The sequence below is a fragment of the Hoplias malabaricus genome, chromosome 17, assembly GCF_029633855.1.
Source record: "Hoplias malabaricus isolate fHopMal1 chromosome 17, fHopMal1.hap1, whole genome shotgun sequence".
In the NCBI taxonomy this organism is placed as follows: Eukaryota; Metazoa; Chordata; class Actinopteri; order Characiformes; family Erythrinidae; genus Hoplias; species Hoplias malabaricus.
Genome location: NC_089816.1, coordinates 35,888,315 through 35,902,107, shown reverse-complemented (window position 1 = coordinate 35,902,107; position 13,793 = coordinate 35,888,315). Strand labels below are relative to the sequence as shown.

Here is a 13,793-nt window from a genome sequence, read left to right as displayed (position 1 = left end):
CACCCGTCGACAGGTTCACACAGTCTCTCTCTCTCTCTCACACACACTCACACCCATCCACAGATTCACACAGTCTCTCTCTCTCACACACACACACACACCAGTCGACAGGTTCACACAGTCTCTCTCTCTCACACACACTCACACCCATCCACAGGTTCACACAGTCTCTCTCTCACACACACCAGTCGACAGGTTCACACAGTCTCTCTCTCACACACACACACACCCGTCCACAGATTCACACAGTCTCTCTCTCACACACACTCACACCCGTCCACAGATTCACACAGTCTCTCTCTCACACACACACACACCCGTCCACAGATTCACACAGTCTCTCTCTCACACACACTCACACCCGTCCACAGGTTCACACAGTCTCTCTCTCTCTCTCACACACACTCACACCCATCCACAGATTCACACAGTCTCTCTCTCTCACACACACACACACACCAGTCGACAGGTTCACACAGTCTCTCTCTCTCACACACACTCACACCCATCCACAGGTTCACACAGTCTCTCTCTCACACACACCAGTCGACAGGTTCACACAGTCTCTCTCTCACACACACACACACCCGTCCACAGATTCACACAGTCTCTCTCTCACACACACCAGTCGACAGGTTCACACAGTCTCTCTCTCACACACACACACACCCGTCCACAGATTCACACAGTCTCTCTCTCACACACACTCACACCCGTCCACAGGTTCACACAGTCTCTCTCTCACACACACACACACCCGTCCACAGATTCACACAGTCTCTCTCTCACACACACTCACACCCATCCACAGGTTCACACAGTCTCTCTCACACACCAGTCGACAGGTTCACACAGTCTCTCTCTCTCTCACACACTCACACCCATCCACAGATTCACACAGTCTCTCTCTCTCTCTCACACACTCACACCCGTCGACAGGTTCACACAGTCTCTCTCTCACACACTCACACACCAGTCGACAGGTTCACACAGTCTCTCTCTCTCACACACTCACACACCAGTCGACAGGTTCACACAGTCTCTCTCTTTCACACACACACACACCCGTCGACAGGTTCACACAGTCTCTCTCTCTCTCACACACACCCGTCCACAGATTCACACAGTCTCTCTCTCTCACACACACCCGTCCACAGGTTCACACAGTCTCTCTCACACACTCACACACACCCGTCCACAGGTTCACACAGTCTCTCACACCCCCGTCGACAGGTTCACACAGTCTCTCTCTCTCACACACACCCGTCGACAGGTTCACACAGTCTCTCTCTCTCACACACACACCCGTCGACAGGTTCACACAGTCTCTCTCTCTCTCTCTCTCACACACACACCCGTCGACAGGTTCACACCGTCTCTCTCTCTCACACACCAGTCGACAGGTTCACACCGTCTCTCTCTCTCTCACACACACTCACACACCCGTCGACAGGTTCACACAGTCTCTCTCTCTCACACACACACACACACCCGTCGACAGGTTCACACAGTCTCTCTCTCTCTCACACACCCCCGTCGACAGGTTCACACAGTCTCTCTCTCTCACACACACACACACCCGTCGACAGGTTCACACAGTCTCTCTCTCTCTCACACACACACACCCGTCGACAGGTTCACACAGTCTCTCTCTCTCACACACACTCACACACCCGTCGACAGGTTCACACAGTCTCTCTCTCTCACACACACACACACACACCCGTCGACAGGTTCACACAGTCTCTCTCTCTCTCACACACCCCCGTCGACAGGTTCACACAGTCTCTCTCTCTCTCTCACACACCCACCCGTCGACAGGTTCACACAGTCTCTCTCTCTCACACACACACACACACACACACCCGTCGACAGGTTCACACAGTCTCTCTCTCTCTCTCACACACCCACCCGTCGACAGGTTCACACAGTCTCTCTCTCTCTCTCACACACCCACCCGTCCACAGGTTCACACAGTCTCTCTCTCTCACACACCAGTCGACAGGTTCACACAGTCTCTCTCTCTCTCACACACACTCACACACCCGTCGACAGGTTCACACAGTCTCTCTCTCTCACACACACACACACACCCGTCGACAGGTTCACACAGTCTCTCTCTCTCTCACACACCCCCGTCGACAGGTTCACACAGTCTCTCTCTCTCACACACACACACCCCCGTCGACAGGTTCACACAGTCTCTCTCTCTCTCACACTCACACACTAGTCGACAGGTTCACACAGTCTCTCTCTCTCTCACACACACTCACACACCCGTCGACAGGTTCACACAGTCTCTCTCTCTCACACACACACACCCCCGTCGACAGGTTCACACAGTCTCTCTCTCTCTCACACTCACACACCAGTCGACAGGTTCACACAGTCTCACACACACTCACACACCCGTCGACAGGTTCACACAGTCTCTCTCTCTCACACACACACACACCCCCGTCGACAGGTTCACACAGTCTCTCTCTCTCACACACACACACCCCCGTCGACAGGTTCACACAGTCTCTCTCTCTCTCTCACACACCAGTCGACAGGTTCACACAGTCTCTCTCTCTCACACACACACACACCCCCGTCGACAGGTTCACACAGTCTCTCTCTCTCTCACACTCACACCCCCGTCGACAGGTTCACACAGTCTCTCTCTCACACACACACACACCCCCGTCGACAGGTTCACACAGTCTCTCTCTCTCTCACACTCACACCCCCGTCGACAGGTTCACACAGTCTCTCTCTCAGACATTTGCCTTTCTGTCCCTGCACTGTATCGCCCCCTACCCTCCCTGTGGTGTATTACTCTGTAGTAAATCTGTGTGTGTTTCCCCGCAGCGTGTGAGCCGGAGCTCATGCCCACATTCCCTCACCACAGAAACAAGCGGGCGGGGCCTGCAGCTGAGAGCCAATCAAAACGAAGCAAAGCCGGATGCTCTGTTGCATCATAGCCCTGTGGTCAACAGCCTGAGGAAACCAATCGCAACACCAGAACCAGAAAGAGGCTGTGGCACCATCAGATGTGAATTTCCCAACACCAGTTCCATCCTGTTTGGAGGACAGCGCCACCTACCGACTGGCACCGTGCTAGAGCGAGCGGGTAGGAGGACCGTCCCTCTGTCCTCTCTAACACTCAGAGTGAGGCCAGGTGTGTTTTAAAAAAGGGAAGGAGTCCTGGAAAATGACAAACTGTTTTACAAACCAGGGAACACTGCCCGTTACACCACGGACACACAGTGACCCTGGGTCAGCGCTTCTCCATTCTGGGAAACTGAAAGGAGTGCAGGAAATACCTGAAACGTGTTTCACTCCCAGCACAAGTCTCCTCAGTTTGAGACGATCTCACCATCTGCCAAAAGATCTAGGACACCATCCTTCAGACGTCACAGTGCGGACTCCTGAGACTGTGCTGACCCCTGGAGTGAGTTAATGTTAGTGTTTGCACAAGTGATATAGAGGATGAATAAAATATTCCTGTCTGCATTTCTGTTGTCCTCCAATAAATATATTTTTTAAATGCGGCACGTTGGCGCAGCAACACAGCTCCAGGGGCCTTGAGGTTGTGGGTTCGATTCCCGCCCCGGGTAACTGTCGGTGAGGAGGGTGGTGTGTCTGTGTTGACCTGTGAAGGACTGGCGCCCCCTCCAGGGTGTATTCCTGCCTTGCGCCCAATGATTCCAGGTAGGTTCTGGACCCAGCGCGACCCTGAACTGGATAAGGGTTACAGATAATGAATGAAAATACTCATTCATTCAAATTAAATGCTTATCCAGTTCAGGGTCGCTGTGCGTCCAGAGCCTACCAGAGTCATTGGGCGCAAGGCAGGAATACACCCTGGAGGGGGCGCCAGTCCTTCACAGGTCAACACAGACACACATTCACACCTACGGCCACTTTTGAGTCACCAGTTCACCTACCAACGTATGTTTTTGGACTATGGGAGGAAACCAACATAGACACAGAGAGAACACACCACACTCCTCACAGACAGTCACCCGGAGGAAACCCACGCCCCTCACAGACAGTCACCCGGAGGAAACCCACGCAGACGCAGGGAGAACACACCACACCCCTCACAGACAGTCATCCGGAGGAAACCCACGCAGACGCAGGGAGAACACACCACACCCCTCACAGACAGTCACCCGTAGGAAACCCACGCAGACGCAGGGAGAACACACCACACTCCTCACAGACAGTCATCCGGAGGAAACCCACGCAGACGCAGGGAGAACACACCACACTCCTCACAGACAGTCACCCGGCGGAAACCCACGCAGACGCAGGGAGAACACACCACACTCCTCACAGACAGTCACCCGGCGGAAACACACGCAGACACAGAGAGAACACACCACACTCCTCACAGAGAGTCACCCGAAGAAAACCCACGCAGACACAGTGAGAACACACCACACAGACTGTCGGCGTAGGTTTCCTCCGGGTGACTGTCTGTGTGGTGTGTTCTCACTGTGTCTGAGTGGGTTTCCTCCGGGTGACTGTCTGTGAGGAGTGTCGTGTGTTCTCCCTTAGTCACCCGGAGGAAACCTACGCAGACAAAGGGAGAACACATGACACTCCTCACAGACAGTCACCCGGAGGAAACCCACTCAGACACAGGGAGAACACGCCACACTCCTCACAGACAGTCACCCGAAGGAAACCCACGCAGACACAGGGAGAACACGCCACACTCCTCACAGACAGTCACCCGAAGGAAACCCACGGAGACACAGGGAGAACACGCCACACTCCTCACAGACAGTCACCCGAAGGAAACCCACGCCGACACAGGGAGAACACGCCACACTCCTCACAGACAGTCACCCGAAGGAAACCCACGCAGACACAAGGAGAACACGCCACACCCCTCACAGACAGTCACCTGGAGGAAACCCACGCAGACATAGGGAGAACACACCACACTCCTCACAGACAGTCACCCGGAGGAAACCCACGCAGACACAGGGAGAACACACCACACTCCTCACAGACAGTCACCTGGCGGAAACACACGCAGACACAGGGAGAACACGCCACACTCCTCACAGACAGTCACCCGAAGGAAACCCAAGCAGACACAGGGAGAACACGCCACACCCCTCACAGACAGTCACCTGGAGGAAACCCACGCAGACATAGGGAGAACACACCACAGTCCTCACAGACAGTCACCCGGAGGAAACCCACGCAGACACAGAGAGAACAAACCACACTCCTCACAGACAGTCACCCGGAGGAAACCCACACAGACACAGGGAGAACACACCACACTCCTCATAGACAGTCACCCGGAGGAAACCCACGCAGACACAGGGAGAACACACCACACTCCTCACAGACAGTCACCCGGAGGAAACCCACGCCGACACAGGGAGAACACACCACACTCCTCACAGACAGTCACCCGGAGGAAACCCACGCAGACACAGGGAGAAAACACCACACTCCTCACAGACAGTCACCCGGAGGAAACCCACGCAGACACAGGGAGAATACACCACACTCCTCATAGACAGTCACCCGGAGGAAACCCACCCAGACACAGGGAGAACACACCACACTCCTCACAGACAGTCACCCGGAGGAAACCCACGCAGACACAGGGAGAAAACACCACACTCCTCACAGACAGTCACCCGGAGGAAACCCACGCAGACACAGGGAGAACACACCACACTCCTCATAGACAGTCACCCGGAGGAAACCCACGCAGACACAGGGAGAACACACCACACTCCTCATAGACAGTCACCCGGAGGAAACCCAGGCAGACACAGGGAGAACACACCACACTCCTCACAGACAGTCACCCGGAGGAAACCCACGCCGACACAGGGAGAACACACCACACTCCTCACAGACAGTCACCCGGAGGAAACCCACGCAGACACAGGGAGAAAATACCACACTCCTCACAGACAGTCACCCGGAGGAAACCCACTCAGACACAGAGAGAACACACCTTTGTGACTGCGACACCTACCTGTTGCACCACCGTGCCGCTGAAACTAAATACTGAATAATAATAACAACAAAAATAATGAATTTATAGATTTACTTCCACTATTCTGTAAATCATTTAAAAACTGATTACACAGGATCTAGAAGTGATTGACATGACTTTCTAGTGATTCCACAGTTTGCGCTGTAAAAAATGGTCAGTCACAACAGCAGTGCATTCTGGTACCTGTCGAAATCCTGTTGGGAAAACTGCAGTCTGGACCTCAGCAGCTGTGTGTTGTTGTGGTTCACCTGGTTGGTCACTAGAGGTCGCCTTGAGTAACATACAGTGATTCCTCGACTTACGAGTTAAATTCGTTCTGTGGCGGAGCTCGTAGCTCAATTTCAAATTAAATTTCCCTATTAAAAGGATTTGAAATTTTATTAATTTGTTCCAGCCCCAAAAACCACAACGGTTTTCGTTACGTGTTTTTAAAGAAGAAAAATGTACTTTATAAATAACATATGTACAAATAATAATACATTATCAAAGAGGATTTAAAGAAAAACTGGTTCTGTTAAGTGTATTTACCTTGAAGATCAGAGGAAGCCGCTGGCGGAGGTGGAGGAGACTGGGGGAGTTTTTCATTTCTTGCTCTGTTCCTTTAACATAAATTACTCGCTACACACTTAACGCTAAAAAAAACAACAGGGATACGACAGACGCACGGCAAGATATAACCAAGTGAACTGAACGCTCGTTGGGCCACCTAGTGTCGGGAGGAGTAAGCTCGCTCGCTCGTAACTCAGATCTCGGCTCGTATCTCGGATTCGATTCAGTTGTAAATCGAGGTTTAATCGTATTGATCCAGGTTTGGCGTGTATGCCCTCTAGTGGCTAGGCATCAACTCCAAAAACAGGCAAATCAGCTTTGCGTTTGCAATTTTAGGGTTAAACCGATTGTAAGTCTTTTTCACGGAATTGGAGTCACTCACTGACGTTTAGGAGAGTCCTCCACAAGGTGGTGCTATTCAGTGCCTCGCATAACGTAACCATGACTGTCTCAAACAGGAGGGAACCGCCTCGGTGTCTGACGTAACAGAATCGTGTCTGAACTTCATTAAGACGCTGCCTGAGCACAGATCCATTACAAGGAGCTGACAACTCTGAGATGAACCGGTTATTTCTGCTCAGAAAGTTATATACAAATATAACTCTAACATGTATTTGTGAATAAACATTGCCTCCAATTCGGCCGTTTTTCCTCTGATGACTGCAGCAGACGCATAGGATTATGGGAAATGTAACACAGCAAAGGATACATCTGCACTACCTCCAGGACTCACTCTTCCAATCTCTTTAAAATGACTCTTTAAAAGTGTATGGACCCTTTCGTTTTTAAGGCAATAAAACGTCACAGAAGAGTTTCACATTTCACTTCTTTTACAATTCTGATTTAATGAACTCAGGCAAACTCAGTCGTCATAGCAACAGGAGACGGTCTCCATGGAAACAGAGACTGACATCACTGTCCAACAGAGAAGCTTAACCTCTACATTTACAGAGAGCAAAATGACAACCAAAGAAAAGGAACAAGCCGCCCCACGGCGAGAGCTGGCCTTCAGTCGACTCTCACCTGCACCGTCTTTGTCTTCGTTATTGATCATGTGACTGGAAAACACGGGCCTGGAACATTCCTGATCCGAATCCTTGCTTTGAAATATAGAAGACTGTAGCTAAAGAGAAGCGATGACTGGCTCGTGTTAGTTACGAAGGGAGATGTGATTGTTTCTAGTGGCCTTCAGTTGGAGGAATAAAATAAATACAATACTGAGTTTACAGAGGGGCACCCAGTGGAGTGATGCACAATTACAGTCTCTCTCTCTCACACACACACACACCTGTCCTTCATTAATCACAAATCATCTCTCAGTCACTCAAACACTGAAAGATCAAAGTAAACCATCAAAGGGGAATAAAAGAAGCTCCTTCTGTTTCACTCTGAGTTCTGCCCCCATCAGGAAGCCTGTAGTAGTGTTGTTTAGTGTTAGCAGGGGGAGGGGGGGGCAGGGACGGGGGGGAGGGGTTGATAGTCCAGGTTTGGTCTATAGGGAGCGCTGCTGCAGTAGTAGAGCATTATGGGATGTGTGGATTCACCCTCAGCCCTCCTGACCGAAATCTTCCGTAAACTTCTTCACCTTCAGTAGATCTTCAGCGTTCACCGTGGGGCGGGTGGTGGCCAGAGAGCGCAGCATGTCGGCCTGAGGGCAACACGGAGACGCCGCTTAATAAACAACTCAACGACTGACAGGCAACACAAGCAAACAGACGAGTCGTGACCAGCTCCTCACAGCTCCTCGGCTCCTATTACAGTGATGACGCCTTTTAAACGTAGGTTTTTCACAAGCTTTATAAAGACTTTCAACAAAGTACGGTGTGTGTGTGTGTGTGTGTGTACCATACCATGCACACTATGGGTTCAAGGAGTTTGTCGCCTGGAACGTCCATCCAGGTCATCTCTATGGCGGCGGGGTCACCAGGAGAACAGGGCGTCAGGAGGTCATCCACCATCACTGAAGGGTTACTGCGGGACGGCCCTCGAACCTCGAATCACCAAAGACACCAGAGTTACACACAACACAACTACAGACTTTTCCTCATTCATCACATTTTCCTCTGTCCCCAACCCCTCCCCCATTCACATCTGTTCAGCTTATGGCCCCCTCCTCGGCACAGAACCTACTCGACTCGACTCTTCTGCTTTTCCACCGGTCAAATCTGGTCCTGCTCCTGGAACCGGGTTCTATTTTTAGTCGCTGTTCTGTTACAATTCCGACCACTTTGAGTAGGGACTGAATGTGAGGCGTAAACCCTGCAGAGCTCTGATTGGCTAGAGACCTGTCAATCGAGATAGATAGATAGATAGATAGATACTTTATTGATCCCCAGGGGAAATTCAAGAATCACCAGGAAACAGCAGCGTTTACATTAGTTTTTATCCGACTCTCAGCAGCAGCTCGTAACATTCCCCCGAGGGGTTTCTGAAGAGGGGCAGACGCTCCTTGGGGCGGTGGCTGAGGAAAATCTCCAGCGAAAGACGAACGTGTGATAAGGAAAACTGCTCTGTCAGGAACTGGGGGCGGAGCCGTGTTCAGTCCAAACAACAACAACACGCCACACAACGAGTAAACAGCACCTGACTTTACCACCGCGCTGTTGTCGCTTTCAAAGCCTACGGTTCCCCTTAGAGACGGGGTTTTGAGGCGACACCGGCTCCGTTTCGTGGAGGAGATGTCCCAGTGGAAAAGAGACCAGTTAAAAGTGTGTCAAGTTGAACTTTGGCAGGTTTCTATTGGGGCTTTTCCGCTGCATAAGGACAGAGGGTTATGTGCTGATTCTCAGTGTGTTTCACAGTAACATCCTTCAGAGTGTGGAGTGTTAGGATTTTAATGGGTTAATAAATAAACGGCTTTCACTTTGTGTGTGTGTGTGTGTGTTACCTTCTTGAAGTGTGTGGCAGACTGCACTTTGCGGACAGGCTGCATTAGCGCGTCTCTGACGATGATGCTGATGTCAGCTCCAGAGTAGCCGTCGGTTTTGCGGGCGAGCTGCCGGAGGTCTGCGTCCGTGAGGCTGTGGGGAGTGTTTCCCAGATGCAGCCGAAACATGGCAGACCTCGCCGGCTCTTCGGGAAGAGGGATATAGATCCGCTTCTCAAACCTGCCCCAAAAACACTGTTAGCATCCTTTACCACTCAATACATTCACCAGCATTCGATTAAATAACGCAGGGCAGCCACGGTCTGAAGGTTAGAGCAGAGGGCTGGGGGCTGGAAGGTCGTTGGTCTGATTCCACGAGCAGCAGAAAAACTGGGGGCAGAGGGAGTGAAGGAACAGCACCGTCCTCCTCCTCAATCCATGGCCGAGGGGCCCTTGAGTTTACTGTGTTTACAGAATAATACACATCTCCAGTGTTTCAGCTGCTCTCTCTCTCTCTCTCTCTCTCTCTCTCTGCCTGCTCTCTCTCTCTCTCTCTCTGCCTGCTCTCTCTCTCTCTCTCTGCCTGCTCTCTCTCTCTCTCTCTGCCTGCTCTCTCTCTCACTTCCTGCTCTCTCTCTCTCTCACTTCCTGCTCTCTCTCTCTCTCTCTCTCTCTCTCACTTCCTGCTCTCTCTCTCTCTCTCTCTCACTTCCTGCTCTCTCTCTCTCTCTCTCTCTCACTTCCTGCTCTCTCTCTCTCTCACTTCCTGCTCTCTCTCTCTCTCTCACTTCCTGCTCTCTCTCTCTCACACTTCCTGCTCTCTCTCTCTCACACTTCCTGCTCTCTCTCTCTCACACTTCCTGCTCTCTCTCTCTCACACTTCCTGCTCTCTCTCTCTCTCACTTCCTGCTCTCTCTCTCTCTCACTTCCTGCTCTCTCTCTGTTCTGGAGCCACTGTTAAAAACACTGTCTCCTGTCAGTGTTGTATCGATATCCCTTTATCTCCCAGCACCAGTTAAAATAGTCATACACTAGTGCCCTAGGGGCAGAAGCCATCCCTGATGGACTGAGGAGGAGGACAGTGCTGTTCTCTCACTCCCACCGCCCCCAGTTTTCCTGCTGCTCGTGGGAATCGCACCACAGCTCTGCCCTAAGGTTGGGACCAGTATATAAACTGTTCATGTCTAACGCCAGTGTGTGAGATGTTTACTCAGAGCATGGTGTTATTTACAGACAGCAGGAGGTGGCACTGTTTGAAAAACAAATAATCTCTAATTCATTTAAGCAAAGGACAGGAGAAGAGAAAACTGACCTTCTCCGAATGGCAGCGTCCAGGACCCAGGGGATGTTAGTAGCACCCAACACGAGGATCTTATCGTTATTATTCCCAACACCTGCCACAAATCAGACCCAGCACAGCGTCAGCTTCACACTGAGGAGAACACAGTCAAACTGGAGCTCCACTGCAGCCGGAGCGGCTCTAACTGAGGCCCTAGCAACGAGACTCAATCCTGTAGGAATATGCTTCATGTTTCATTAGTGTGTGTGTTTACAGGAGAATACACGTCTCCAGTGTTTCAGCCACTGTTCTCTCTCTCTGTGCTCTGCTCTCTCTCCTCTCTGTGCTCTGTTCTCTCTCTCTCCCCGCTCCCTGTTCTCTCTCTCCCCGCTCTCTCTCCTCTCTGTGCTCTGTTCTCTCTCTCCCCGCTCCCTCTCTCTCTCTGTGCTCTCTGTTCTCTCTCCTCTCTGTGCTCTGCTCTCTCTCTCTGTGCTCTGCTCTCTCTCTCTGTGCTCTGCTCTCTCTCCTCTCTGTGCTCTGTTCTCTCTCTCTCTCCCCGCTCCCTCTGTTCTCTCTCCCCGCTCTCCTCTCTCTGTGCTCTGTTCTCTCTCTGCTCTGTTCTCTCTCTCCCCGCTCCCTCTCTCTCTCTGTGCACTCTCTCTGTGCTCTCTGTTCTCTCTCCTCTCTGTGCTCTCTGTGCTCTGTTCTCTCTCTCTCCCCGCTCTCCTCTCTCTGTGCTCTGTTCTCTCTCTCCCCGCTCCCTCTGTTCTCTCTCTGTTCACTCTCTGCTCTGTTCTCGCTCTCTGTGCTCTCTGTTCTCTCTCCTCTCTGTGCTCTGCTCTCTCTCCTCTCTCCCCGCTCCCTGTTCTCTCTCTCTCTCCTCTCTGTGCTCTGTTCTCTCTCTCTGTTCACTCTCTGCTCTGTTCTCTCTCTCTGTGCTCTGTTCTCTCTCTCCCCGCTCCCTCTGTTCTCTCTCCCCGCTCTCTCTCCGCTCTCTCTCTCTCCCCGCTCTCTCTCTCTGTTCTCTCTCTCTGCTCTCCCCGCTCTCTCTCTCTGTTCTCTCTCTCCACTCTCTCTCTCTCTCCCTCTCTCCCCCCGCTCTCTCTCTCTCTGTGCTCTCTCTGTTCTGGAGCCGCTGTGTGGATTTGTTTTAAAACAGTGTTTTTTAATGCTGTAAGTTGTTGTGTAATTTGTTGCATATTCATTTTCTTAATCAAAGTTCATTGCTCTTTAAATGGATTAACTTCATTATTACTGTTATAACACAAGAAAGGCTGTTGTGACACGACTAATTCCCGTATAAATGTGGTGTGAAATAATACACTGATTAATACAGGAGTGTATTATTGAGTAAAGCAGGCTTTAGATCCAGAGGTACACCTCCCCCCATCCCCAGCTCTCACCCTGCATCTGCACCAGGAACTCTGTCTTAATCCTCCGCGCCGCCTCACTCTCGTTCTCACTCCGAGACCCACACAGAGAGTCCACTTCATCAATAAAGATGATGGAGGGCTTACGCAGACGAGCAAGTTCAAACAGATTCCTCACCAACCTGAGAGAGAGAGATGAGGGGAAGAGAAAAAGAGAGACAGAGAAGGGGGAAGAGAAAAAGAGGGGGAAGAGAAAAAGAGAGAGAGAGAAGGGGGAGAGAGATGAGGGGAAGAGAAAAAGGAGAGGGAGAAAAGAAAAAAAGAGAGAAGGGGGAAGAGAGAGAGATGAGGGGAAGAGAAGAGAGAGGGAGATGAGGGGAAGAGAGAAGAGAGAGAGATAGAGAGAGAGATCTATGTTAATTTGTATAATCAATGACTGATATATTAGGGTAATTTTGGGGGATTTGGAGACCTCTCTGGTGGAAATGTGTAACTGCACACTGCATGAGGAGAGTGCTGTGTTTCAGACCGGAGCGGATGAGTCTGATGATGAGGAAGAGGTAACTGAAAGTAAACTGTGTAATGAACATTTTAAGGATGTTATTAAACTGCATCAGGATAACGTTGATGTTGCCTTGACGACAGTTCAGAAGCTCTCAGACCCAGCCCTTCTTCTTGAGCCTCTGCGTGTGTGTCATTACCACGTAAACACCAACAATCTCCTGCCACCTCAGACCCTGGAATTACAGTGTTGTGTTTTAAAGACTAGATCTGCGTGAGCCGTGCAGGTGACGCTAAGGTGTTTCTCACTTCTCGCTCTCTCCGAGCCACTTGGACATGAGGTCTGAGGAGGACACGGAAAAGAAGGTGGAGTTGTTGGCCTCGGTGGCGACGGCTTTAGCGAGGTACGACTTGCCCGTCCCTGGAGGTCCAAACAGAAGAATCCCTCTCCATGGAGTACGCTTTCCTGAACGTGAAAACACCCAAACACACAATGAAAAGAGGTCTGAGGAGAACTCTGAAGAATGTCTGCAGATTCATGCGTGGTGTAAGAAAGCTTCAAATACAAAGAGATGTGCACCTGTGAAGAGGTGAGGGAATTTAATGGGCAGAATAACGGCTTCCTTCAGCGCCTCTTTAGCGCCCTCTAGCCCGGCTACATCATTCCAGCTGACGTTGGGCTTCTCCATGACAATAGCACCTGCGATACACACACATACAGAGGGGTTAGAAGAGTGACGTGTGTGTGTAGAGGGAGAAGAAACTGAAGACAGCTACTGATCGAGGAAAATTCCGCAAAGGACTGTGGGAAAATGAAATCTAATAACTGTGTGTATTTCTTGATTTTAAACTCTTCCCGGTTACAGAGTTATATATTGATAATTAAATATCAATATATATCTGATATAAATGATTCAATAACAATGATGTGATTTTACTGACTGACGGTCATTAGGGGGCGCTGTCCTCTCGATTTTAAAGTTAAAGGTGGTTGTTTGAGGGTGACGTCATTCTGAGCAGTTTTTCTGTGAATTTTACACTGTTCACATCGATATCGGGATTATATCGTATCGACCGAAATTAAGAAATATATCGTGATATAAATTATGGCCGTATCGTCCAGCTCCAGCTTAAACAACTCACCAACACACGCTGACAGTTTACTCAAGAAACTATAGTGAGTTACTGAGCTGTTCCCTTGAATCT

At 50.7% G+C, this 13,793-nt stretch overlaps 2 protein-coding genes across 2 annotated transcripts in view; one reads left to right on the top strand and one right to left on the bottom strand.

The window, feature by feature from the left end:
• Positions 1 to 3,518, top strand: part of cdk10 (cyclin dependent kinase 10) — a 30,375-nt gene extending 26,857 nt beyond the window's left edge. The window contains exon 13 of the mRNA XM_066649400.1: positions 2,854 to 3,518. Coding sequence (XP_066505497.1) covers positions 2,854 to 2,966 — 113 coding nt within the window. The 3' untranslated portion in view covers positions 2,967 to 3,518. The remainder of the gene's footprint in view (positions 1 to 2,853) is intronic.
• Positions 3,519 to 7,312: 3,794 nt separating this feature from the next.
• Positions 7,313 to 13,793, bottom strand: part of vps4a (vacuolar protein sorting 4 homolog A) — a 12,625-nt gene continuing 6,144 nt past the window's right edge. The window contains exons 5-11 of the mRNA XM_066649863.1: positions 13,168 to 13,287; positions 12,897 to 13,053; positions 12,120 to 12,268; positions 10,750 to 10,831; positions 9,459 to 9,678; positions 8,422 to 8,562; positions 7,313 to 8,219 (exon numbers count right to left, since the gene is read on the bottom strand). Of these exons, the coding sequence (XP_066505960.1) occupies positions 8,118 to 8,219; positions 8,422 to 8,562; positions 9,459 to 9,678; positions 10,750 to 10,831; positions 12,120 to 12,268; positions 12,897 to 13,053; positions 13,168 to 13,287 (971 nt within the window). The 3' untranslated portion in view covers positions 7,313 to 8,117. The remainder of the gene's footprint in view (positions 8,220 to 8,421; positions 8,563 to 9,458; positions 9,679 to 10,749; positions 10,832 to 12,119; positions 12,269 to 12,896; positions 13,054 to 13,167; positions 13,288 to 13,793) is intronic.